The 26444-nt window shown below is 40.9% G+C and overlaps 1 protein-coding gene across 6 annotated transcripts in view; it reads left to right on the top strand.

The window, feature by feature from the left end:
* The window catches only part of PAX8 (paired box 8), a 48857-nt gene extending 23007 nt beyond the window's left edge, over nt 1–25850 (top strand). Inside the window, exons 5-13 of one of the 6 annotated variants that reach the window (XR_016313371.1) lie at nt 1568–1768; nt 7013–7095; nt 7669–7794; nt 9654–9829; nt 9913–10033; nt 15573–15671; nt 21147–21233; nt 21326–21400; nt 24695–25850. Coding sequence is in view for 4 of the 6 variants with exons in the window: in XM_089681679.1 (XP_089537805.1) it covers nt 1568–1768; nt 7013–7095; nt 7669–7794; nt 9654–9829; nt 9913–10033; nt 15573–15671; nt 21144–21233; nt 24695–24771 (973 nt within the window). In the remaining 2 variants the exon portion in view is untranslated. Of the gene's footprint in view, nt 1–1567; nt 1769–7012; nt 7096–7668; nt 7795–9653; nt 9830–9912; nt 10034–15572; nt 15672–21143; nt 21234–21325; nt 21401–24694 lie in introns of all 6 variants that reach the window. The other 5 variants (XR_016313370.1, XM_089681682.1, XM_089681680.1 and 2 more) reach the window with 5 other exon arrangements.
* The last annotated feature ends 594 nt before the right edge of the window (nt 25851–26444 follow it).

Genomic DNA, 26444 nt, shown 5'->3' with positions numbered 1-26444 from the left:
CCGCCAGGGCATCGGATGTTTTTTCAGTATCCCGTTTACTAGATAAGACAAACAAAGAGTCTCCCACACACATACACATCCCACATAGTCACTGTATGCCCTTGTTACCAGATACTTGGACAATGTTTGAAGCAATGAACTAGAACAGTCTGTCATACAAACTTCCGTAATAGAAATGACTTTGCTAAAAACATATTTATTAATGAATGAATAGCAATACAAAAACGATTAGAGGCTCTGATCCTCTCCAATCCATCCAAAACTAAAATTAAATAGTTGGTCTTCAATTGGAAGTTGGTCTTCTTTACCCAGGGCTTTTTTTCTCTGAGAACAGGTGCAGTAGCCCCCCCCCCCCTTCTGAGTCCAGGGGCGGACTGACCATTTGGAAACTCGGGCACTGCCCGAGGGCCCGGGGTCAGTAAGGGGCCCCATGAAATGCCCCTGGTACCTTTTTCATAGGCTTTTTTGAGTTTGGGCAAGGACACAGGGGCCCCATGATCCCCTATTGCCCGGGGGCCCCATGAGTTGTCAGTCCGCCCGGCTGAGTCACTACTTATCTCCGCCCCCTACCCACCTCTGAGCACCGAAACTTGGTTCCACCCCCTACCCACCTCCGAGCACCGTAACTTGGTTCCACCCCCTACCCACCTCCGAGCACCGTAACTTGGTTCCAACCCCTACCCACCTCCCAGTACTGCCCTTTTAGAGAATACAGAGCCAAGTATCATTTTGTGGTTCTAAGTAATTTGTATGGAATTTGTTAATGATAACAAGTAAATCAGTAAAATAGATTTCCCCGCATCCAGCAGTAATAGACCCACCACAGCAACAATAGATCCCCTTAGCAGCAATAGATTCCAACCCCAGCAACAATGGACCCCCGGAAGCAACAACAGATTTCCCAGTCAGCATCAATAGACTCTCCAGCAGCCAGCCACAATAGACTCCTCCCTCAACAGTAGATCCTTTCCCGCAATATTTGACCCCAAGCAACAATAGATTCCCCACAAGAAACAATAGATCTCCCCAGCAACAATAGACAGCCACACAAAATAGATGCTTTCCAGCAAAAATAGACCCCAGCAGCCAGCAATAGTAGACCCCCTTTCCTCAATAATAGATGCCTTCCAGCAACAATTGACCCTCCCAGCAACAAATGATCCCCCACCAACAGCAATAGATCTTCACAGCAACAATCGACCACAAGGCAAGAATAGCTCCCCCTCCAGCAACAATAGTCCACCCACCAACCAGCATTAGTAGACCCTCCAGAACACTCCAGCACCCCTTCCCATTACATATATTCGGTGCTGGAGGTGCCGGAACTGCATTCCCCTACGTTCCCAATAATAAAAAGCCCTGGCTATACCTTGTGGAGAATAAATATGGTTAGCACTCATGGTTTCATTTCAATACACTCTACTTTTTACTTTTTTCTATATTTACAGTTACAGTGATTATGCATAAGTCTGATTTACAGTTAGAATGAGATTACCTTAACTATTGCAGTGAGGGGGCAGGGGGAGACTGATGGTTTTGGATAATTATACCTTATTTTGCATTGGAGTAGGTACTATGAAACAGGCAGTATCCGGCCAGGAGTCATTGGCGGCTCAAAGCCTAAAGTTGCCACCCCAAAAGTGGTGGAGAAGATCGGAGATTATAAAAGGCAAAATCCCACCATGTTTGCCTGGGAAATCAGGGACCGGCTGCTGGCGGAGGGAGTATGTGACAATGACACTGTGCCCAGCGTCAGCTCCATCAACAGGTATATCAATGTATACAAAACCAGCGTGTAGTGTTGCACTGCTCAAAAACATCCACTCTAGCATAGCATAAACATAAATAAGTGCAAAAAACATTAAAAAAATCACTCGACAGTATAAGGGTAGAAATAATAGTCCCAAGAAAATCTCTTCAGAAATATTGGTGGGAAGCGTATTCCTACTGCTGAGTGAGCCCACTATCCCGGTGCTCTAAATCTTTTAAATAGTGTGCATCACCATGGTAACCGTGACAGATAGGTGGGCCCTCACCTTCATATATTGACCCATATGTAAAGACAGGTCAGACAGGCATCTCCCATGTGCTGTCAATTTTATTCAGTGCTTTACATATATATTGTACATTCACATCAGTCCCTAACCCTCAAGGGGTGTACAATCTAAGGTCCCTAACTTACATTCATATATACACATACTAGGGCCAATTTAGACAGGATCCAATTAACCTACCAGCATGTCTTTGGAGTGTGGGAGGAAACTGGAGTACCTGGAGGAAACCCATGCAGGCACAGGGAGAACATGCAAACTCCAGGCAGGTGGTGCTGTGGTTGGGATTCGAACCAATGACCCTAGTACTACCAGGTAGAAGTGCTAACCATTTAGCCACTGTGCTGCCCCCTAATGGGGGTAAGATATATCCTCTCCTCTGGAAATAATCCGCCTCTCTTTATAGCCACTATATCCTCAATGTCATCCCTTTAATAGCATGGCTGGCTTTCTGGGCAGAACTCACAATGATATAAAGCAACCATAGTTTCTTAAAATCCACAAGTAGTATATTAAAAGTACACTCACATTTGACAATGGTAAAACTCGCAGTAAAACAAAAGCTGCAAAGCTACAGTTGGCAATGTGCAGCATCTCCGATTGTACTAGCGGTGTTCCAGCTCTGACGTCACCCAGCTCCTCCCCACACGTATCGCCACGAATCATGGTTACCACGGTGATGCACACTATTTAAAAGATTTACAGATCCGGGATAGTGGGCTCACTCACCTGTAGGAATACGCTTCCCAGCAATATTTCTAAAGAGATTTTCTTGGGACTATTATCTATACCCTTACTGTCATGTGATTTTTTTTGTTTTTTGCACTTATTTATTTTTATGCTTTAATGTTCACTAGAGTGGATGTTTTTGCATCGCAACACTACAAACTGTGTATTTATTGTGTAATGTGATGAGCGCACACTATACGTGTTTGCAGCAGCTCCAATTTTTTGTTTTGTTCTAATATTGTTTGAATCATTGGGCAGCGCACTATTTTTTATCATCATTTAATATCAATGTACATATAATGCATATATGTTGTGGACATTTGATTGATTATTATTAATATATACTATGCCTTGCTGTTATTATTTTACTTTAAAAAAAACGGCTCTATGCAAGTGCTATTGTGTCAGGGATCAGCTGCAAGGATGGCCAGATCTGCGTGGCCACACTCAGAAAACTGGAACCAGACTGCATATGTGAACCAAAATCCAAATGAAAGAACACCTGACTAATAAACCTAACAAACAGCTAACTATATACAATATATAGAACATGGGAAAAACAGAAAAGCAGGGTAAACTAAAGGTGCAGGAAACAGATGGGAAGGGGGAACAAAAACTGGGGTCAGGAACAAAGGAGAGTAGGTAAAAGGCAGCAGGATACAGGGTAAAACGTACAAGGCAGGAGCAGGAACAGGATATAAGGCAACAGGGTCTGGCAGCAGCATGCAAAACACTGGAGCAAGAGGCACTAAAAAGGGAAGACCTAAATACCCTCCCACCAGCCAGCAAGCAGTGGAAACTGATTACTGGGATCTGCTGGCTGCTGGGAGACACTCGCTGGTGGATACTGGAATTGCAAACCTTTGCCTATGGAACTAAAGTGCCACTAGCAGGTGATCTAGGTCCTGACATTATATCACTGCTTCTGCTCTTTTTTATAGTGCATGCACAATATACCAAAAACGTATTTTAATTTTCATATAGAGTAGGTTAGAACCTTTGTAATGTTTGTATTGCCTGTCTGTGTCCCTGGTGGCTAGATTTTCCCTCTCTATTTAAAGTGCTAGGAAGTCCAAAATGTCATAGTTGTCACCTATGGAACTACAGTGCCACTAGCAGGTGATCTAGGTCCTGACATTGTATCACTGCTTCTGCTCTTTTTTATAGTGCATGCACAATATACCAAAAACTTATTTTAATTTTCATATAGAGTAGGTTAGAACCTTTGTAATGGTTTTATTGCCTGTGTCCCTGGTGGCTAGATTTTCCCTCTATGTGAACAGGGGGGTGCAGCGCTGTATAACCAAACAAATAATAATTACACAATAGTGAACAGTGACTGTAAATTAGTAATGCCACTATATGGTGGCTCTAGGTGAAGAGAGTGAAAAACAGTCCAGTGAAGGAGTGCTCTTAAGATCCAGGGTGATCTTCAGACGTCCAATATACAGGACCATCGGGTGATAAAATATAAAGACTGCGCACTCACCAGATACGCAATCTTTATGCGCATTTGTGTAAAATTATCACTAGACCTCCTGTATCATCATCCTGGTCTGGTCAGATCTGGTCAGCATATCCCTCATGGCCCGGTAACTGGATGGATGCAGCTGTTCCGTAGACTTGGCCGGTTCTCACCAGAATGTGTTTGGGTTGGATGAAAATGACCACCAGAATCTCCAAGAATCTCTCTCCAGAATTAATTTTGTTCCATTCATTCTTTCAGATCCATTTAGATTTTTTTTGCAATAACATTTTTCATTATAATAAGTAATCAGCTTATTCCATTTATCTTCATGGGTTGGACTAGCAGGGATGACTTAGAGTGCATAAGTAATCTCCTAGACTCAATTTGTAGGAGGGAATGCTGCACCTTCCAGTCCGCTACAGACACTAGGGTTCCAGAAGATCACCAGCAATGGACTTTGCCTGCATGGACTCCCACCTCACAAAGGTATGCCAGACACTTTGATCTCCAATCATGAGATGAAACGAGCAGATGGCGTCTGCCATCTGCTCGTTTCATCTCATGATTGGAGATCAAAGTGTCTGGCATACCTTTGTGAGGTGGGAGTCCATGCAGGCAAAGTCCATTGCTGGTGATCTTCTGGAACCCTAGTGTCTGTAGCGGACTGGAAGGTGCAGCATTCCCTCCTACAAATTGAGTCTAGGAGATTACTTATGCACTCTAAGTCATCCCTGCTAGTCCAACCCATGAAGATAAATGGAATAAGCTGATTACTTATTATAATGAAAAATGTTATTGCAAAAAAAATCTAAATGGATCTGAAAGAATGAATGGAACAAAATTAATTCTGGAGAGAGATTCTTGGAGATTCTGGTGGTCATTTTCATCCAACCCAAACACATTCTGGTGAGAACCGGCCAAGTCTACGGAACAGCTGCATCCATCCAGTTACCGGGCCATGAGGGATATGCTGACCAGATCTGACCAGACCAGGATGATGATACAGGAGGTCTAGTGATAATTTTACACAAATGCGCATAAAGATTGCGTATCTGGTGAGTGCGCAGTCTTTATATTTTATCACCCGATGGTCCTGTATATTGGACGTCTGAAGATCACCCTGGATCTTAAGAGCACTCCTTCACTGGACTGTTTTTCACTCTCTTCACCTAGAGCCACCATATAGTGGCATTACTAATTTACAGTCACTGTTCACTATTGTGTAATTATTATTTGTTTGGTTATACAGCGCTGCACCCCCCTGTTCACATATATGCTATTGAAGGTTTGATACGGTGCCTTTTGGGTGTACAGCTGCTGCTTATTATATATTATCACATAAGCGCTCACTTATCTTCTGTTTTTCTAGATTTTCCCTCTATTTAAAGTGCTAGGAAGTCCAAAATGTCACAGTTTTCACCAAAATATAATTTTTCTCACTTCCTGTTGCATCTCCTTGACAGGAAGTGAAAGGAAATCTACACAATGGGGCACAGAAGAAAAAAATAAACTGATAAGGATTTTAACTAAACGTTTTGACCATACATGCACTTTAAACTGGCCATGCACGTTACAATTAAATTATGTATTTTCCTTCAGATTTATCAAAATAGTGTAATGTGAGGTCTGAGGCAAAGTAAATGTACAGTCCTATTGTAACACGCATGGTCAGCTTAAAGTGACTCCAGCACTTTTTTTTTTCTAAAAAGAAAAATAAAACCACCCCAACAAAGAAAACAATTGATAGTTACCTGGCCCACTGCCCACACTGCTGAACTCTGACATCTGACACTCCAGGAAGTGTCAAAAGCTAAACGTTCTTCAGAAGGCTTCAGTTTCCAATTCCTACATAACAGCAGCATAGTCGGTGTGAGAGGTAAATATGAATTGCTTTCTTTGTAAGGATGGCTTTATTTTTTGTTTTGTTTTTTTCAATTGGATACAGTCTCTTTTAAGCACTGTTAAGCTGGCAATATACACTCACAATTGAAGCTCCCATTTTACATTTTTATTGGAGTAGGAGGGCTGTTTATTACATGAAATAAGTAATCACTAGGACCAAAATGGGATGTGAACAGGTATTAGTTATGGAACACGAAAACTGTGGGTTCTATAATTGAAGGTTTCTAGTCACAGCAGTTTGAGCCAACTGGCCCATAATAAAGTACAAATAGGCCCTACTTACCTTTGACCTACACGTATTTCACTGAAATTCATAAAAACATTACCAGACAAGTAGTAGTGTGGACACATCGGGGTTTATTTACTAAAGCTGGAGAGTCCAAAATCAGACTCCCTTCTGCATAGAAACCAATCAGCTTCCAGGTTTCATTGCCAAAGCTTCATTGAACAAGCTGAGGTTAGAAGCTGATTGGTTTCTATGCAGAAGGGAGTCTGATTTTGGACTCTCCAGCTTTAGTAAATAAACCCCATTAGTTCTATGGTGTCTAATAGAAGCGTCTTATCAGACAGTTATATGTTTTTAACTTGCTGATAGAGGCAATATTTTGCATACAGAGTACATATAGCCTATAATTTTGAAAGTTCTGTCCACTTAGACGCTTAGAAAATGTTCTAAAAAGTCATTTAAAAGCTGCCTTCAAATGCTTTATAACTGCATATGACATTAATAATGTTGCTTTAAATTGAAATAACAGCTCTGGATACAGTGTCAATGATCAGGAAGACTGTTGAAGGAAGAGGTGATGATGACATATTTGGTATTAACATTGCTATTAACTAATGTCTGTATCTGTCTTTACAGAATAATACGCACCAAAGTTCAGCAATTATTTAACTTACCTATGGAGACCTGTGTGAAATCCTTAAGTCCAGGACAAACTCTGAGTAAGTCAATCTACCTTGTAGTAGAACTGTACAATGATCATGTCTGATGGGGAGGTCACAACGGGAGATGTAGAGTAAGCAGGTGTCGTTTCTACAGAAAGTACATTAAATAAAATGCTAATGTTCAGTTCTTGGATGTTGGGTAAGTTTAGTGGTCACATTTGTATTGCAAGTTTGTGAAACATAAGCCCAATTCAAAAACCTAAATAGGCACCAGTAAAGTGGCTGGCAAGCACCCACCACCTGCTCATTTTCTGCAATAGTTCTTGGAACCTAGGCATGCAGTTTGTTTGGTTAGGGTGGTAGTTGTTTTTGGCTGATAATACATCTAGACCAGGAAACAAGGATTTGTCCCTGTTTAGCACTGCAGGGAGTTCAAACTCAAGCTTGAAATCAGATAAAAAGACTATAGCACTTTGGATGGATCTAGGATGGATCAATGGAAGGGAAGCAGCACCAAAAAGCCAACACAGGGATTTTTTTCTGGGTTTGGAAAGTTCCATGTTTTAGGTAAAAGAGGTATTATCTACTAAATATAAATGGATTTATGAGTATTTGTCTTCTTTCTGACAGTCCCCAGTTCAGCTGTGACTCCTCCGCAGTCGCCCCATTCTGACTCTCTTGGTTCTACATACTCAATCAGTGGATTGTTGGGGATAACACAGCCAAGCTCTGATGGAAAACACAAACTGGATGATAGTGAGTTCAAGGCCTGATTCCTTCCATATTCTGTATGACTTGTTCTATTATACATTTACCGAGTAAAAAACACCACTGCAGTAATCAATACAATCAACCAAACTCCTGATTCTATTAAGCTGTACTAAATCGTCCAAAGCTAATTTCTAATTGGTGTTAATGATTTACAGGGCTTAATGGTAATGTCCCTGTAGCGGCAGCCTTTTCGTATTATATAAAATACAGTATATTGCTATCAAAGGAGGTATAAAAATTAACAAATAAATAAGCCTTGAATCTGCAGGTCAGTTTCCTGATACTTCCCCTGCTCTAGAAGCTTGAGAAGTTTCTAGAAGGCAGTGGAGGGGGTGAGGAGAGGCTGATCTGCATATTTAAGGGATCTTGGCCAATCCCCAAGCAGGAGACTTGGTATGGGGCCAGGACAGCCCTTAAATATGATTGAGCCTGATCAGCAGGAGGAGTAGGTCAGTGTCAGATGGAAGGTGGAGTGAGAGGCTGGAGTGTGGAGCCTGGGAGGGGGATTAGGAGAGGGGCCTACCTGCATGCAGATGCTGGAAAGGAGGATCTCTTTGCTTCATCGTCCCCAGAGAGAGGACAGCCTGTGGAGCAGGAAAGGAGCCAGCCCAGCATAAGGCCTGAAGGCAGCCATCAACCCACCATGCTCACATGAGAGACAGAGTAAGTAATCCTACACCCCCTGAGCTGGAGAAGGGGAGAGGGCAATCAGATGGCAAACCCAAATAGCTTTTCATTTGGGGCTGCTTTGCCAAGGGGCAGTTTCTGGGTCCCCTTGCCCAGGGATCCCCTCAGGCAGCAGCATGAAGAGGAGGAGGTGGCACACCAGAAAGGCTGGAGAGCTCTTCAAAGGAGAGACTTTCTTACTTTTTGTCCACAGACTTGTACATAGTTGCTAAGGAGTTTGTCCTTGCAGTTCCCTTGGGTATTCCATACACCCCTCAACACTATCCAAGTTATTAAACCCTTAATAAAATCACAAAATTAAGCTCAAGGACTGTTTACTGACTCTGAATACAATGTGTGGAAGAAAATGCGTGTTGCCTGGCTGTGCAGAGCTTTGGGGTAACCCAAAACTCAGTGACCCCCTAAGGGGGTAGTGCTACATAAACACTAAGGATGATTAATAAAAACAGAAGAAAATCCTACTGAAATCCTTGCTAAGAATGAGAGGCGAGTCCTAACAGGCTGCTATGGCCAGAAGTTCTACTTTGCTCCAGCTTTCATAATTCAGCACTAATACCCAAAAAAAAGTTAGGAAAAAAGGAGAAGCTACTTGAAACATGCTGATGGATGGATTTCGAAAATCTGAAACCAAGAAAAGGGCTTTAGTCAAAGTGAATGCAAAAGCAAGATTGCTTGATACAGCTCAGAGCCAATCAAGTTTCAGCTTTTAATCACTGGAAAACAAGTACTCTGATGGGCTGGAATGGATAATAGCTCAGAGCCAATCAAGGTTCAGCTTTTAATCACTGGAAAACAAGGACCCTGATTGGATGGAATGGATAATAGCTCAACTTTCAAAAATCATCCTCTTTCTAGTTTTAATGATGAGCCAATAGCCACTAGTTTTTGGACTGTTCCACAAGATGAATTTTTATTTGTGCCTCCATTTCTAGACATAAAAATCCCTTTTCTAATTTTCAGATACAATAGTAGAATGTTGTAACATGTTAGCCATCAACAAAAGCAGAAGAAGGCCTGGGTACTTCAATTGCTTGCACTACAATCTAGTTAGCCAATAAATGGTATCACCCTAATTCTACACTTCTACTAATTTTCAAATAGCTATTGGTAAGACAATAAATGAATAAAATGACCCCTATTCTGTTTGTTGCTTTCAGGTGATCAGGACAGCTGCAGGCTTAGCATTGACTCTCAGGGTAGTGGTGGACTGAGCCGGAAACATCTGCGGACAGAAGGCTACATTCAGCACCCTTTAGATGGGTTGGAGTGCCCCTTCCAGAGACAACACTTTCCTGACTCCTACCCCTCAGCTAGTCACAGCAAGGCCGAGCAAGTGAGTGCAGCCAAAGATTATGTCATTGCTGTCATCTTATGAACTCTTCACTGGAGGTTAACTAACTATCTTCACATTTAAAGGCTCTCTATCCTCTACCCCTGCTCAACAATGCAATGGATGATGGGAAATCAGCACTGGCCTCTTCTAATGCCACACTCAGCAGGAACCTGTCCACGCACCAGGGGTACTCCACTCTCTCAGGTAAGTGCTCCGGCCAAGGCAGGAGCTTGTCATGTTCATAATAAAGTCCTCTTGTCCTCTCATTCTGGAGGAATTCTGCTTCACTTTCTATAATTGTTACACCATGACAAGAAAAAAAGAGAGATGACATTTGATTGGTTCCATATTATTGAATGCCTATAGCCATCAAACTGCCAGAAAATCTTCATCCGTCAGCACATATATTTTAAATGTAGACAGATTTGCATAGCAAAACAGACAAAATAAAAATTATTAAAAAATATTATTTTTCTCCTATTTGGATTTTTATAAATTTAGCACAAAAAAATTAATTTTGCAGAACCATTATAAGTCATTGGGAAATACAATGTCATTAAGTTCACAGTGGGATTAGATATTTTACACACGGCTCCATTAACCAAACAAATTACAATACCTCATACTTATTTAGCTTTGTTATTTTAAGTTTCCATCTCCATCTCATTTCATCATTGCAGAGCTGTCATCATTTTCCATTAAACAAGAGCCATCTGACAGTTCCAGTGCAGGCTCCACCCCTCCATCAATATATAGTCCCGCTTTTTTGGATTTGCAGTCAATTGGTTCAGCAGCTGCAGCCACACCCTTCAGTGCGTTTTCTCCTGCAGCTTCTGTGTATGGACAGTTCACCAGTCAGGCAGTTACAGGTATGGATGATTGATAGATGCTACAGTATTCACATATCCTGCATAATATTACCTGAAATATGTCTGACAGTTCTTTTGTAATACAGTAAGGCTCCATGCACACTAGCATTTTTTTAAGCTCCTAAAAGCTGTAATCAGCATTTTTTTTCTGCTCCTAGAAGCTAATAGTGTTATCCTATGTGTCCAGGCACACTATTTTAGGCTAGTAGCATTTTTCAAGCTTCAGCTTTTAGGATCAGAAAAAAAATTTGTTTTTGTATAATTTCTAGCTGCATTTTTCCGGCAGAAAAAAAAGCCAAACACTCCTAAACGCTGCTAAAACGCGCCTAACAGTCTTTTTCTAGCTTAAAAAAACACTAGTGTGAAAAAGTATTAAAAAGTTCTGTGTACTTACCTATTTTTAATCAGCTCCAGTCCAGTCACATAATCCTGCAGCTCTCTGGGAGCCGTGACTTCACTCATAGGCTCCCATAGCCCAGCTGTTGTCAAAGCTCCCTACTATTCCCTGCAGCAGCAGCTCACTGAGACAGGAGAGCAGGAACTGCGGGATCACACGACTGGACAAAAAAAGTACATTTCTTAGGTAACTATGCAGATCCTTTTTGTACAGATTAGGGAAGGTAGGTAGGAAGAGGAGAGAGAGAACATTTTTAAGAATAGATATAGTTGGACTTTTCTTCCACTTTAAGGAAATCTCCAATAAGCAACCTATACACAGTGCTAAACTCGAGCTCAACAGAACAGTAATTGGACAATAGAATGTTGGGCGGCAGTCTATAATTTAGAAGTACGATTGTCTCCTGGCTATAGACTGAGCCCTCTCACACAACTCTCATCAATCATCTATGGGTCTATGGGCATGTAGCCATCAACAGTATCATGTATCCCTGTTACATTAATGACAGGCTTAGTGGTCCTTGGATATGAAACATTCAATTCATAAAACAGAACTCCAGCTGTCATGCCAACACCACAAAACACTTGTCTTATGTCCTATATCTGGTCTCCCACAGTACACAGAACATGGAAATGCAATTATTTTAGTAAATATAAACTGCTAAATACCTTTTCTCATCATCAGTATATAGCAATTTTGTGACTTCTATCAGTGTCCAGCTGAGTACTGGTTAAAGCTTGCAGGAGGAGTTTTCTCCTGACCCTCTGTCTGGACAGTGCTGATTGGCCCTGTGCTGATCACATGAACCCTCCCAAAGATAAAAAAAAAACTCCATAGCAAGTCACACTAAACTGAGCATGCGCAGAGTGACTCCTAGAACTCTGTACTATTAGCAGATGCATTGGGGACAGTAGAAGAAGGGGAGGATCAGAAAAGACAGGATCAAACAGCTCTTTTACACAATGTGGAAGATTAACCCCTTAGGTTCCACAGAGAGTATACAAGCATGCTTTACTGCATATACAGAGTGATTTTACTGTTATGGGTTTAGTAACACTTTAATAACTCCTTGGCATCTTCTCAAAACTAATAAAATAGTTTTTTAAACTAGTTGTTGAAAATGTTTTAATCTTTATATCTTACCAGGTTGTCATACTCTAAATTAAATTTGAAAGCAGGAATGTGGTAGGAGGTCATAAACAGCAAACCGAGGGGAAGAGGGGAAAAGGTTTAGGTTGATGTAGCACAGTGGCTAAGTGGTTAGTACTTCTGCCTTGCAGCACTAGGATAATTGGTTCAAATCCCAACCACAACACTACCTGCTTGAATTTTGCATGTTCTCCCTGTGCCTGTTTGGGTTTCCTCCGGGTACTCTGGTTTTCTCCTACACTCCAAGGACATGCTGGTAGGTTAATTGGCTCCTGTCTAAATTAGTCCTTGTATGTGTATGTATGAATGTGAGTTAGGGACCTTAAATTGTATGTTCCTTGAGGGCAGGGACTAATGTGAATAAACATGTAAAGAGGTCTGTAAATTGACAGCGCTATATAAGTGCCATAAATAAAAACAAATGACAAAACAAAATGGGGTGGGAATAAATATTTTCACCAGTAAAACAGGCAGAGCAGTAGCACTGATTTTAAAATGATTGAGTCTGAAAAGTCTTGTAAATTATTTATCCTGCTCAGTCATACAACGTAGTAGGGTTAGCTGAATCGGTTCAGTATTGGTATGTGCATTTCCAGGCAAATCTTGTAATCTAGAAAATACACTTTGATGTAGTTCATCCGATTTTCCCTTTGTCAATGCATATTTTAAAAAAAAAAAAATATTTCACTTAAAAATAGATTTCTAATATTCCTGCACATCTAAAAAACTGCAAACAAGAAAAACTATATTTAAACACTAATGTGAATTGGAAAGTCATTCATGCCTTCTAAGAAAAACCTTATATTCACAATTCTAATTTTAACCAGTCATGATAAAAATACTAAAGCAACTCGAATCTCAGAGGAAAAATAAATAAAAAACTGATGTTGAAAACCTAGTTGTTTTTTTTTACTCTATGCCTTAATGGTGTTTCTGAAATATTATGTTGATTTTGCTTTGTTAACATTTGCTTGAAGACAAAAGCCAAAGACAAACCAGTATAATATTTTCTCCTAAAATCAGAATAATAGGTGCTGTAATACAAGCAAGCAAAGAATCAAACAATTTAATACAGTAAATTGGTCATTTTTAATCTATTGTATATTGTACATACAAAAAAAAAATTACGATCCTCACTATTTTGCCTTCCCAAATAAAATACAAACATATTTATTTCTTAAAAAACTAGATAAGGTAGTGGTTGAACGGAATAGGGCTACTACTATAAGAATGTGCCAAATCCATGATACAGCAAAGTCCTCTCCCCTCTCTGTGAAGCCATGTCCTATGCTGGAGTATCAAAGCAAATACACTCAGCACTCCCGCAGCAACATACAGTACACGAGGGGAAGGAAATGTACTGGTGTTCTCCTCCAGGGAGTTAGGCTGGTCATACACCAGCAGAATTTTATTTGAACGTTCATACAGGAATTTTGAAAAATAATTTGAATATTCCATCTTGCCATCACTGAGTCAACTAAGTTTGAAAGCCCTTCAGATTTTGTCTAGATCTGCTACTTGAAAGGAATCCCAGATGTATTAAACAGGTTTGTTAGCAGGTGCGCATTAATATATGCGTAATTTTCCCAAACAAAAACCACATTCACAGTTAGAATTTCCTTTGTTCAAGAAAAACATTTCCATCTTGTTATTTCAAATTTTCTTGTCACTGTGGTTGAAAATGATTGTCATTTTGACCTCATTAGCCATTAGAAAATCCAACAAAAATTCCGAAAATAAAAATTTTCAAACTAAATTCTTCTGGTGTATGGTTAGCTTTAGCCAGGCCAGTTGTGTGGACAATACCTTTTGTACAGATGCAATAATATCCTTGGACGTCGTACAGCTCACTGTGTCTCTCTCTGGCAAAAATTTATTAGCAAAGCTATTAATGGTTCACTTTGGTTCATTCTAAGCTTTAGGGACAATAAATGCAAGAATGTGTGTGCCAAGGAAGAATCAATGTAGCAGGTGGAAATGATCAATGGATTAAAAATTAATTTAAATTTAGACTTAGAGCTGATTCACACATGCGGTGCGGATTGAAGCTCAGATTTCACAGCTAATTGACACAGTAGTTGTTCAGCAGTTCAGGTCAGGTTTACATCTGGTTCAGGTCAGGATTTTGTCCTGTTCACACATGTGCAGTTTAGAAACGGTTCCCATAGAAGTCAATAGCCTGTAATCCGTACACTGGAGTGCACTGCTCAGAAATCGGACAGTTCTCTTTTTCAGCCTGCACTGACTCTGCACTGCCAGTGCACCTGACATACGTGAACATGCACCATAGGAAGCAATGTTAATTCACATGTCATATGGCTTGGATGCAGTTCACCAGCACTAAGGCAGTAAATGTGGCATTCTCCAGACATGCATTGCAGGCAGTAGTGTGTAGAGGTTTGGTGATGCCCAGGGCCCACAAGGGCCGGTTAACACTGGAAATTCCTGTGCAATTCCAAGTCATTTCCCTTCATTGCATTTTGACAGCCTATTCATTTGAATGGGCTACATAATGCAGTTGACCGTGGAAAAAGTACGGTCAAGTACTACTCTTTGAAAACGCACTGCAGCCAACCACATGGTACTGGTATATGGATAGTTCACAACAGCAGTTTGTTTTCTATCTCACAGTGCCAAGTATCTGTGATTTCCAGGTTTATAAGTTTTGCCCTTGCTCATTGTGGAATCGACAACCTATTCTGTTCAGATTCTCCATACATAGTCACATAAAATGTCTGGTTGAAAAAAGTCCATCCAGCTCAATCTTATACCCACAGTTGTCCAGGGGAAGGCAAAAAAAACCCAATAAATAATGATCCAATTTGCCTTCCATTGCTGACCTCTCCTACTGAAATTGCTAGTTCCCTGGTTGTCATAAAGATCCTTTGGCTTCAATAGAGTGGGAAACCAACCTAGATCAAGTAAAGATAGAATTTCTGACTTTTCTTTGGAGCTCATTTGCTGTATGTTTTCTTTTGGTCTATGACTCAGAAATAATAAAGCTAGACACAGCCAGTCAACTAACATTTATAGAAAACCACAAACAATGGAAACCCCAAGATTCTTTTCATGACAGGTATACTTTGGGGATGATTTACTAAAATTGGAGAGTGCAAAATCTGGTGCAGCTATGCAGAGAGACCAATCAGCTTCCATGTTTATTGTCAAAGCTTGATTGAACTAGCCGAAGTTAAAAGCTAATTGGCTACCATGCACAGTTGCACCAGATTTTGCACTTTTCATTTTTAATAAATCAACCTCTATGTCTTCTAATGTTACGCTGGGCTGCTACAAGGAACATCAATATTGCCTATTCACTTTTTTACAGGGCGTGATGTTGTGGGGTCAACTCTGCCAGGGTATCCACCGCACATACCCAGTGGTCAAGGAAACTATGCTTCATCTGCCATTGCTGGAATGGTTGCAGGTATGTTATGGATACCATTCTTACAGCTACTTCTGGTTTCACTTCTTCCCAATCTAACTAATGCTTTCCAATATGGAGAATGTAATGTCTGTGCCAAATAGGCTATATAGAAAATAATTCCCCCCCCCCAAACAGAAAACAATCCACAGTCTTGTAAATGTTCCAATTGCTGACAATTGAAAACTACTACTGAACAGGGGTCATGTTTCCTAGTCATACAGGATTTTTTTGTACCTGAAATTGCTTTGACAGCTGAAAGACTGTTAGTAATGTGGACCAGATAACTCTGTTCAGTATGGTGAGAAGTAATATTGTTAGACCTTTGCAGCAGTCTGTTCACACTGTATATACAAGTGATCTACAGTGAAAGAACCATTGGTGGTTGTTGCGCCATACTTGCAGTTTTGGGGACCCATGACTTCAGCAGCTGTCAATAGTTCTTTCCTACTAGAGGAACAGCTAGGGCTTGTGTAGATGGGCAGCTTGCTTTCAGGTGGATTCAGTTTGCTTTTGAGATTGGTTTTAGATATTTCTGAGTTCCATCAGAGTTCCTTCATAGGTGCTTCTGGCCTGGGTTGACCTCCTTCTGGCCTGTGCTGACCTCCTTCTGGCCTGTGTTGACCACCTTCTGGCTTGTGTTGACCTCCTTTTGGTCTGTGCTGACCTTCTTCTGGCCTGCGTTGACCTCTTTCTGGCCTGTGCTGACCTCCTTCTGGCCTGCGTTGACCAGCTTCTGGCCTGTGTTGACCTCCTCTTGGTCTGCAGTTGACTTCCTTCTTGTCTGCAGTTCATTTTCTTCTGACCTACAGATAACCACTTTTTGGCCTTCAGCTGTCCTCCCTCTATGCTGTATCAAGCTGCATTAGCATTCCCCTTGACTTGTATGAAGAGAAAAAGTGGTTCCAATGCAAATAAAAGTTGATGTGCAAAGACTGAGCCCTAATATTGTCTCTGATGGTATCTACTGTTTTCTTAAATGTGCATGCTCATGAGAATGCTGAGGTGAGGGGATTATGTGCAGTTAGATATTTTTCCTAATATACAACCATGTGTATGTGTATATGTATCCAAAGATATATGATGATGATATCTACTCAAATCAGCCAGTTTCAGCCAGACTAGGAAATAATTGCTCTATCAAGGAATACCAGCAGGCACTCCTGGCAAATGTGCCCCAGGGAACAATTCAACTGGGTTAGATTTTCTCCAGCCAGTCCCTATTGTTTTTTCTCAAGATAAAACTGGCACTGGAGACATCTGCACACTTCCTTTACAATGACTGGTTCACATGGATGCTCAGGTGATACTAATATGCCTGTACATGGACACATCACTTAGCAAAAATGATGTTTAATAATTTTATATTTTTGTTTTGTCTCGCTGATACCGAATTCCTTTACTGGTATTAGATGCCACCACATTTAGCCAGGGGTTTTTTTTTTTTGCTCACGGGGGTATCTAGTTATCAGATGTCATCTAGTGCATATCTATAAAATGATAAAGAACCATTGAGAATATGGCTGACCCCAGGTGACCTCTACAGGTATATTTAAATGAAAGAGAAATGCAGAATGCCAATTCCCCCCACCCACACAGCTCACAGCTCCGGAACCTGCTGAGCCAGCGTGTTACTGTGTTACCACGGAGATGCGCTTAATGCAGCGTTAAAAATATAAAGTACTTATGCCCCCTCCCCAGCCACACACACCCGCACGCACACACTCCTTCCTCTCCTGGAGCGTGAAATGAGATTGGTCAAGATAAATAAAGAGAAGCAGTTATAGTTTAACTCTGTGTGTATATGAGACAGAACTGTTCTCAGCTCCCAGTAATCTGCATGCCCATTTATCCTTCACGTAGGCATGTTAGGCTAATTTCCTTAGTGTGCAAGATGCTTTGGGAAAAATAATGAATATTTTATTTAACCGTTTTAATCTACCACTCTTTTGTACAAAGATTTAGTAAGGGTCGTATATTGTAATAATCTACATTAATGTGGGTTCTACTATATGTTATACTGTTTATGTATTTGTCTGGCTCATGAACAATGTCAATTTGGTGTTGGGCAGAATTATTTGAAAGTATAGATGTTTCACCTTTAGGCTACTTTCACACTGAGGAGTTTTTGAAGCGTTTTTGCATAAAAAAAAGTGCCTGAAATGCTCAAGAAAAATGCTTCCCTATGTATATGAATGTATATCTATGTATGTTTTCACACTGAGGCGTTGCGCCTGTGGTGCAGTGTAAAAACTCTCTCAAGAGTTGCTTCTGGGCAGTTCAGTGGATTGCTTTAAAAAAGGCCTGGATTCTTTCTTAGATACACAGAATATAAATGGATCCTAACATTTATAGGTAAAGTTGATCCAGGGAATATCCAATTGCCTCTCAGGGGATCAGGAAGGAATTTTTTCCCCTGCAGAAGCAAATTGGATCATGCTTTGCTGGGTTTTTTTTTGCTTTTCTCTGGATCAACTGTGGGTATAGGATTATAACTTTGTTTTTTTTAATGGTTGAACTGGATGGACTTTTGTCTTTTTTCAGCCAGACTAACTATGTAACTATGTAACTATGCAGCATCATTGGGGCATGTTTGGTGAGTTAAAAAAAAAAAGTCCCAAAAACACCTCTTCTTATTGAAGTCAATGGGAAAGCGTCTAAAAAACACCTGAAAAGCACCTCAAAAATGCCTCTGAGAAGTGTTTTTGGTGCACGTGTCCTTTAAAAAGCACTCAGAAAGCACGGCCAAACCACGCTAAAAATGCTTATGCGTTTTTGCTGTGTTTTTGACAAATCAGTGTGAAAGAAGCCTTAGAGTCTCAAGCTATCATTGGCAGGAATGCCCATTATATTTAATTAATCATGCTGTCCCATTCTTCTAAACAAAAAAGTGACCCAGGAGTTGCTTAGTCCCCTAGTAAGGAAGACTCCATTTTTCAGAAAGTCAAGTACGAACACACATCACGTCCCACCATGTCCATAGTAAATTATGGGATTGATATGGAGTATGAAGTTCTTTTATTTTGAATTAACAAACCTCCTTAAGTTGATACCAGTGGTTTTTACATCATTTAAGTCCTCATAGGATTTTTGGTTCTCAATTCCATACCAGAACAAAAATTCAAGCTTTTATTTATGATGTTTCCCCTGACAAATTCACCAATGAAGTATTTGAAAAGCACAGCATTGCTCAGACTAAATCTGAGCTGTAATTCTTAATGGTCTCTCCACACAATTACATTTTGAAGTCTACTGGGTTACTTCACCTACTGGACAAAGCAGATGTTCCTATGGTAGTTTTTGACTTTGCTGCTACACATTTTACAGTTTTGGGTGTTGATAGGATTAATTGTATAATTTTTCCCATCATTAGTAGACATTCTCTCATCTCATATAAGCTTATTTACACATAATCTAATACAAGTTAGGATCAGTGTGAAAAAAAAAATGTTCCTTGAAGAAGAAGTGGTCTATGCAGAGTGTTGCATTGGAAAGCAAATGTTTTTTGTCAGTAGTGGAAACGTGGTCCTGGGTGGCCCCATCCACTTTAGGGCACTCCCAATCCTCCTTTTGCATGTTAAATACATACAATGTCAAATACACGAGAAACCCAAACAGGTAGAGTAGTAGAAGAGCTTTCTAGTAATAGCTATGTCAGATATGAAGACCTGGGGATTCTAGTACAGATAGCTTACCATAGGAAGGCCTGAGAGATTTGGGAAACCAAGCTTGTGGTGTAAGTCTGTAGCATTTACCAAAAAAACAAAAATATCAGGTTTGGGTGGACTGACTTATTACGGCCATGGCAGGGGTGGAGCTGAGAATACCAGCAAGGAGATATATTCTGTTGCTATCCTATTGTATAAACAAATATGGTGGTCTTTAGTTCACTGTCACACCCACGGGTATGTTTACCACAAGGCAAACAAGGCATTTGCCTGGGGCAGCATTTTTCAGGGGGGCAGCACTGCCCCCTGGAAGAAGAGTCAGAAGAAGGGACACACGCAGCATGGGGATTGGGTGGGATCCAAGAGATGCTGTGGGATCCTTGACGGTGTATGCAGAGCCTGACTCTCATGCCAGGGGATGTCTGGAGCTGTGAAGGTGAGTGTCTTTCTCTCTCTCACTGGGGGGTGGGGGTTGGGGGGGCTGGTGTATGGAGGGTGGTGGTAGTGGAAGGCTTTCTTGGGTGGGGGGGTGGTGTTGGTTAGTGTCAGGCTCTCTCCGTGGGGGGGGGGTCCGATTTTTGTGTTGCCTAGGGCAGCACAAAACCTAAATACACCACTGGTCACACCAGTGCACATAGTCTTGTGGTGTGATCATTTCAAATCACATGACAAGTCAAACCCTATTGTCCTCAATGGAAGGAAAATAGTTCATGCACTACTTTTTGCAAGTTCAGGTGCGACTTGCATAGACATCTGTGCATGAAGTCCCATTGACATCCGACTTTGAAATCGTGCAAATTCAAATGAAGTCACACAGTTTCAAAGTCGGATTTGATGTGATCGAAGACTTGCTGAGTTTTTACTATAGAAATGTGTTTTTTGTTGAAAATGTGTTTTTTATATATAGAAAATCATAACAATGACATTCCTTCGTTTTTCTGCTAAATATGTTATCAAAAACATCTTGTTAGATATGTTTAGTAACACCTGTTGGTCCTGCCAGAAATCCAGTGAGGTTGTAACTTCTCCTAGGGACCTGACATTGCTGCCTCTGCTGCACTAAAATCCAAAGCAGTGTAAGCAGCCCAGCCCAGTATATATATATGGACTACAGAACTTATGTTATGAAGATGAGGAGAAGGAGAGGTGTTCTGGAGTCCAAATCGGATACAGTCTAGGGTGACAACAGTGCTCCTACCAGGGGCAGACTGACCGTTAGAGCACTCGGGCACTGCCCGAGGGCCCAGGGTCAGTAGGGGCCCCATGAAATGCCCCTGGTACCTTTTATAGGCTTTTTTGGGTGTGCTTTGAGTGTGGTCAAGGACACAAGGGTCCCATGATCCCCTATTGCCTGGGGGCCCCATGAGTTGTTAGTCCTCCCCTGGCTCCTACATTTATATAGTACAGTGAGTGAGTGTAGTCGCCGTACAACAGAAAGTGTGTTATTGGCAGGATTTCCGTATGAAAATATAGGATAAATAATCCTGAAAACAAAAACTAATGCAGCCACAATGGACTGGTAAGCTGGAAGTGCATTATATTTTTTTTTATTAGGCTTTGCATTTTATTTTTTTTATTAGGCTTACATATGCTTTAAGCCTTGCTCCAACCGTCAGGTAGGTTCCTGCATATTAAAAATAGTTCCTATTAGCCGTTTTCAGGAGTCTGCTTTACTTAGGTCCTGACTCTGTAGTCTGCAGATGGGTGGGCAGGTTGTCCTATGAAATATCAGCCGCATTGCCTGGTTGCACTGTTAAGGTAAGATGTTTCGCTGTTCTGTGTGACCTGACAGCTCTTGTTTTCCCAGCAGGAAGTGATTACTCTGGTAATGCATATAGCCACGGGGCTTACGCCGCATACGGAGACAGCTGGCGGTTCCCTGGTTCCAGCCTGCTAAGTAAGTACATTGGAAATAATAGGTTTTGTAGCACATTTATTAAAAAAAGAAGTAGTGACATTATTTTTCAAGCACAATGCTCTTTCTACCAGCTTTCTTCACTTCCCGGCACTGACTGTACCTACTATCCAGGTATACGTTGGCTAGACTGACCAGATGCTATACAGGTACAGCAATGTATATCCACCCATTAATTTCTTCATCCAAATTTCCCAATTAGACAGAGATTGGAGGTCTCACTATCATGAAATAAAAATAATTTAAAAAAAGCAAGCCTGCTAATACTAATCAATACCAGACTACTTTACCAACAGATTTTATTTCTGAAACCCATGAAGATTATACTGTATGCCATATTAAAGGCTTGTTTTATCACTGTTGGTTCTATCCCTCCAACAGGAAAAGTGTCTAGTTTTTGTTACAGGGCCACAGAACTGACATTTATAAAATGGCATATTTTAGTAGACTTGGCTCTGACAGCACAGAAAGCACCGTAATTGTGTAGTATACACTGATTAATAGACAGTCAGTACACTGCAGAGTTTGTGCTAGATGGTGTCTGGAACATTTTACCACCTAGAAGCTTCAAATCTCTTGGGGACTTCAGTGGCAAGACTTCTGTATTTGCGTTCCTTGGTTCTACACCTTTCAATAAGGGAAAATCCTAGTTTCCCTGCTGTATTCATATTCTATTTCATATTGCGGAGAATGCGCCAGGTGTAGAAACATGTCAAAGAAAGCCAAGTACCCAGCATTTAAATGTACAGAACTGGCAAGATCTCACCACTGAAGTCCTTCAAAAATAATCATGCCCACGGTGCAACGTATGCCACCAGGTTCCTTGTATAACTCAAAGACCATTTCTGGTTCCTATACTTTCTGCTGCCAGAGCTATTTTTTCACTTTGCACAAACATACAAAAATGTTGTACATGAAAGCACACTTGTATGTATTGTAAATGTATACAATACAATATGTATACGTACATACATACAATATGTATGTTTTGAAAGCAGAGACCATGTAAAATAAAATGGTGGTAGTTGCAAATGATATGTCACATGATATTTGCTTAACTGTTTATCAAATCTAGTTATTCGGTAAAAAGAATTTCAAATAAGTCTTACTCTTTGTTTTCTTTAGAAAACAGCCACAGCGTGAGTAGTGAAGCCTGTCCCCTACCAGCATACTGTTGAGAAGGAGCCTTGCTCTCTGTGGAAGCAGTGATCTCTCTGCAGAGTTAGACCTATAGTTTTTTATTTAGCAAATCCAGTGTGACCTGCTGATTATTGGGGTCTAGCTCTGGCTCACTGAGAAAGGGAGAGGTTCGGACTACTGCAGAGAGATCACTGCTTTTCCACAGCAAATGTCCTTCTCTACAGTTCAGTTGGGATTAAAGAATAAGATCACCTTTAGAACATGTTACACCTCTATTTAGGATGTAACATGTTCCAGCAACCCCCCTCCTCCCCACATCACTACCCCTTGAGCCCCACCTCTTCCCAACAGCCACCATCACATTTAAAATTGCCTGCCTGAACAGCCACGTCATTCATTCACGGAGACAACTACGGCAGATGGCTTGTATTTCTCAATAGACTAGCATAAACAACATATAGATGGCTCATAGGTGGGTAGTCAGAGAGGTCACAGAGGCAGAGCACAATTAGTCTCAGCAGCAACAGTACATAAGGGCATAGGCAGCACTTGGAAGGCAGTTCCTAAGAGATGTGAGTGCCCTGATCAGCGCACTTGTAGTCCATTGAGAAATGACAAACAGCAAAGAAGTGCACCATTCTGGGTGCAGCATAACACACTAAAAGGTATTTATTAAAACAATTGGCAACTCACATTTAAAGGGTTAAAAAGTGCTTGTCACACAAAGCCTGAGGCATTGAGAAAGGCGCTAGGTAGCTCTGAAATGCCTCTCCCCCTCTTTCCTCCAAGCGCCGACATCATGTCCAGCCACTGGAGCCCAGCATCCCATGACTCCAGGAGATCCCCGGCTTCTGGGAACATATCGGAGAGCAGCAGTTCCTTGTTTGGACTGAACACTTGATCCCACTGGACTCTACGTCACCCTGAAACCAGCGGCGGTTTATGTGACAATCCCTTTTTTATCAAAAATATATATCCCAGCGCCAAAAAACAAATCCTAAGTGATTATGCAGCTGTGCAACAGTGAAAAAACACCAATGATTAACAACAACAAAAAAGCGCAAAATCTACAAACAAAATTACACAAGTGAGCAAATAAAAATAAAAAAATATATAAAAATATATAAAAAAAAAAATATATAAAAAAAATCTCTTTTTTACCTTTTAAATGTGAGTTGCCAATTGTTTTAATAAATACCTTTTAGTGTGTTATGCTGCACCCAGATAGGTGCTTATCTTTATTGTTTGTCATTTCTCAATGGACTACAAGTGCGCTGATCAGGGTACTCATAGTCCATTGACACTTCCTCCAGCTTTCTGTTTCAATCGTTTTTATTAGAATTTTCTTTTCAAAGAGAAAGAACAAAGCATAACAAGTGCATAGATATTTAAACAGCATCTGTTCACGTAGTTACATTGGAACATACAAAAATCACAGAAACATAGTCGGGCACAAGCCCTTAACTCTTCCAGAGGGGAACCTGATGATGGCTAAGTAAATGCAGCAAGCGTCAAAGCTCTGGTCACAAAATAAGGGCTATACCAAATAACATAAAAAATCAGCAACTTAGATATAGTCAAAGTGAAGTAACATAAAGAAGAACATATTAAGTGACCAGGCCAACCCCTCCGGTCCCAATGATGCCACAGGCCTACCTGGTTCCCCATGAGACAGATCAAACTGTTGGAAACCACTATAGAAGCCCACAGAGGCCGTGGCACCATCAGTGTTGATCAGTAGAAAAAAAACAAGGCAACACAATGCTGTGGTTGGCAGGTAATGGTAAGTGTGAAGGCACATTGCCAATAAACATCAGTAATCATCTATCAGAAAACATAACTGCTTGAATCAATCAAGGCAGCCATGGACATAAAATGTAAAAAAAAAGGGGAGGGGGAGGGAGAGAAGGGATGTGGGAAAATCAAGAAGGAGAAAGTTTCCTCCAGCATTATAACTGAAAGCCCATACAGAGGTACAGGCAGAAAGCTGGAGGTTTTTGTAGGAGCCTGACATTGCACCCGTCATTCACTGATCATGGGTGCAGTGCTTTGTAGGTGGAAAAAAATAATAAATGCCCTTTTTTTCATGCAAAAATATGTGCATTTATTTATTTATTTTCTTAAAGGTGAACTTAGCCTTTAAAAATATAACTCTGCCAGGTTGTGTCTAGCAATATCCAATTCAATAGCTATGACTGACCCATATTTATGTGCTTTGGACGTTTTGTGATGTAGTCTTCATACTGGCTGAAAAATGAAATAATGCACTAAATTACAGATTTTTCCACTTTGACACTTTCCAGGTTCTCCCTATTACTACAGCACTGCTGCAAGAACTGCACCCACCCCGGCCACTGCTGGAGCATACGACCTCCTGTAGTTTCATAAAGATAACACCGTCCACCATAGCCAGGCCCTGGGAAAGTGACCAAAAAGATGCCAACATGGAGGCACAGTGACAATGTTCCTATGGACAAGTCTTCAGTTATCAGTTATCCATTAATACTACAGAGCAGAACAAAAAAAAAACATTATTAGAAAGCTGACTGTCAAAGTTACACATCAGGACCAGAGCCGTACTTTCCATTGTTCTGTATGCTTTACCCAAAGTCCTACATTACATTGTGCACAAGGACAAAGTACAGGGGAGTTGGTGTCAGTGAAAGCTTTTGGAGCAGCTGTTTGCTGATAACTGTTACCAAAGGTTGGGTTCCTATCAAGTCTTGGATAGTATATCATTATTGACACAGCATATGCATTTACTGGTTGTTGGGTTTTGTCTGGAGTTCCCTCTTAGTTTCTTTTTCTTATTTCATCAAGCATACTTTCTTGCCTTTCAAAATTAAAAAATAAATTATATGCCCCTATTTAGGAAGACTCTGATCCACTCAAACTACACCCACATTTGTTGACACTGCTTCCATTTCGGACAATCCCTGCACCTTTGTGGATTTGGAAACACAATCAGGATTGACAATACAAATCCATGTACTGTACACAGCATTAGCACCTATGAAAGGTGCTGTATATGCAATCACTTCAAATTAGAATAAGGTGTCTATACAGGAGTAGAATGCAGGTCCCATAAAACCTCCCCACCTAGTGTGCAAAGATCAAAGCTGCAGGGTTGGTAGCCCTGTGCATTGTGTGCGCATGTGTACACACACTCATCTGTCACAATGTTTACCTCATGCCTGAAGCTGGGCGTCGTGTGCTTTAGCTCTCCCTCTGCAATAAACTCGGGATCTCAGAGGTCAGTGCCGGTGCACTGCACCCCTAGTCCTCACCTAATGCCAATGCATGGAATCACCTACAGGACCACAGGGACACAGACGGGATGGTGCTTCCTCTGCATTACTGTACTTTCTCCACAGTCTGTGTACATACCTGAATTACAAATACTGTGTACATAAATTATTTGTATAATAAAATATTTTAAATAAATAAGCATGAACTACAGTTGGTTGTGCACTGTGTCTATTGTAGAGAGAAATATTGCATATGAATTGGAATGTTCTTTTCTATCCAGCAGGTTTCTTTTATGGGATTGTGAGGCTGGCCTTAGCTGCTTTACTAAAAGAAAACAAAGAAAAGAAAAATGGTTACAGAGTTGCATAGCTTATGAATCAAAGCAGTATTCCCCTTGCTAGTGGGTACTAGAGCAGGGTTTCTCAACCAGGGTTCCGTAGAACCCTAGGGTTCCTCCAGAGGTTGCCAGCAGCTTCCTGAGCAATGAGCAATTTTTGCCTTTCAGGTAAGTTCCCACTGACACCATTGATCTTTTTAGCAATCTGTAAGGGGGTAATTCTTCCCAATAACCACTAGTGTAAGGAGCATTCTTCCCACTGACCATCACACTAATATATCATGAATTGTAGATAACGTCATTTTAGCAGGGGTTCCCTGAGACCAGAAAGTTATGTCAAGGGTTCCTCTGCATTGAAAAGGTTGAGAAAGGCTGCTGTAGAGCAAGGTTTCTCAACCAGGGTTCCTCCAGAGGTTGCTAGGGGTTCCTTGAACAAAGAGTAATTTCCACCTCTAAGTTCCCACTTC

This window comes from Staurois parvus, unplaced genomic scaffold, assembly GCF_062004578.1.
Source record: "Staurois parvus isolate SC_StPar_1 unplaced genomic scaffold, SC_StPar_1.0 ptg000276l, whole genome shotgun sequence".
Taxonomy (NCBI): Eukaryota; Metazoa; Chordata; class Amphibia; order Anura; family Ranidae; genus Staurois; species Staurois parvus.
The sequence above is the reverse complement of the archived record's forward strand: the minus strand, read 5'-3'. Positions and strand labels throughout refer to the sequence as shown.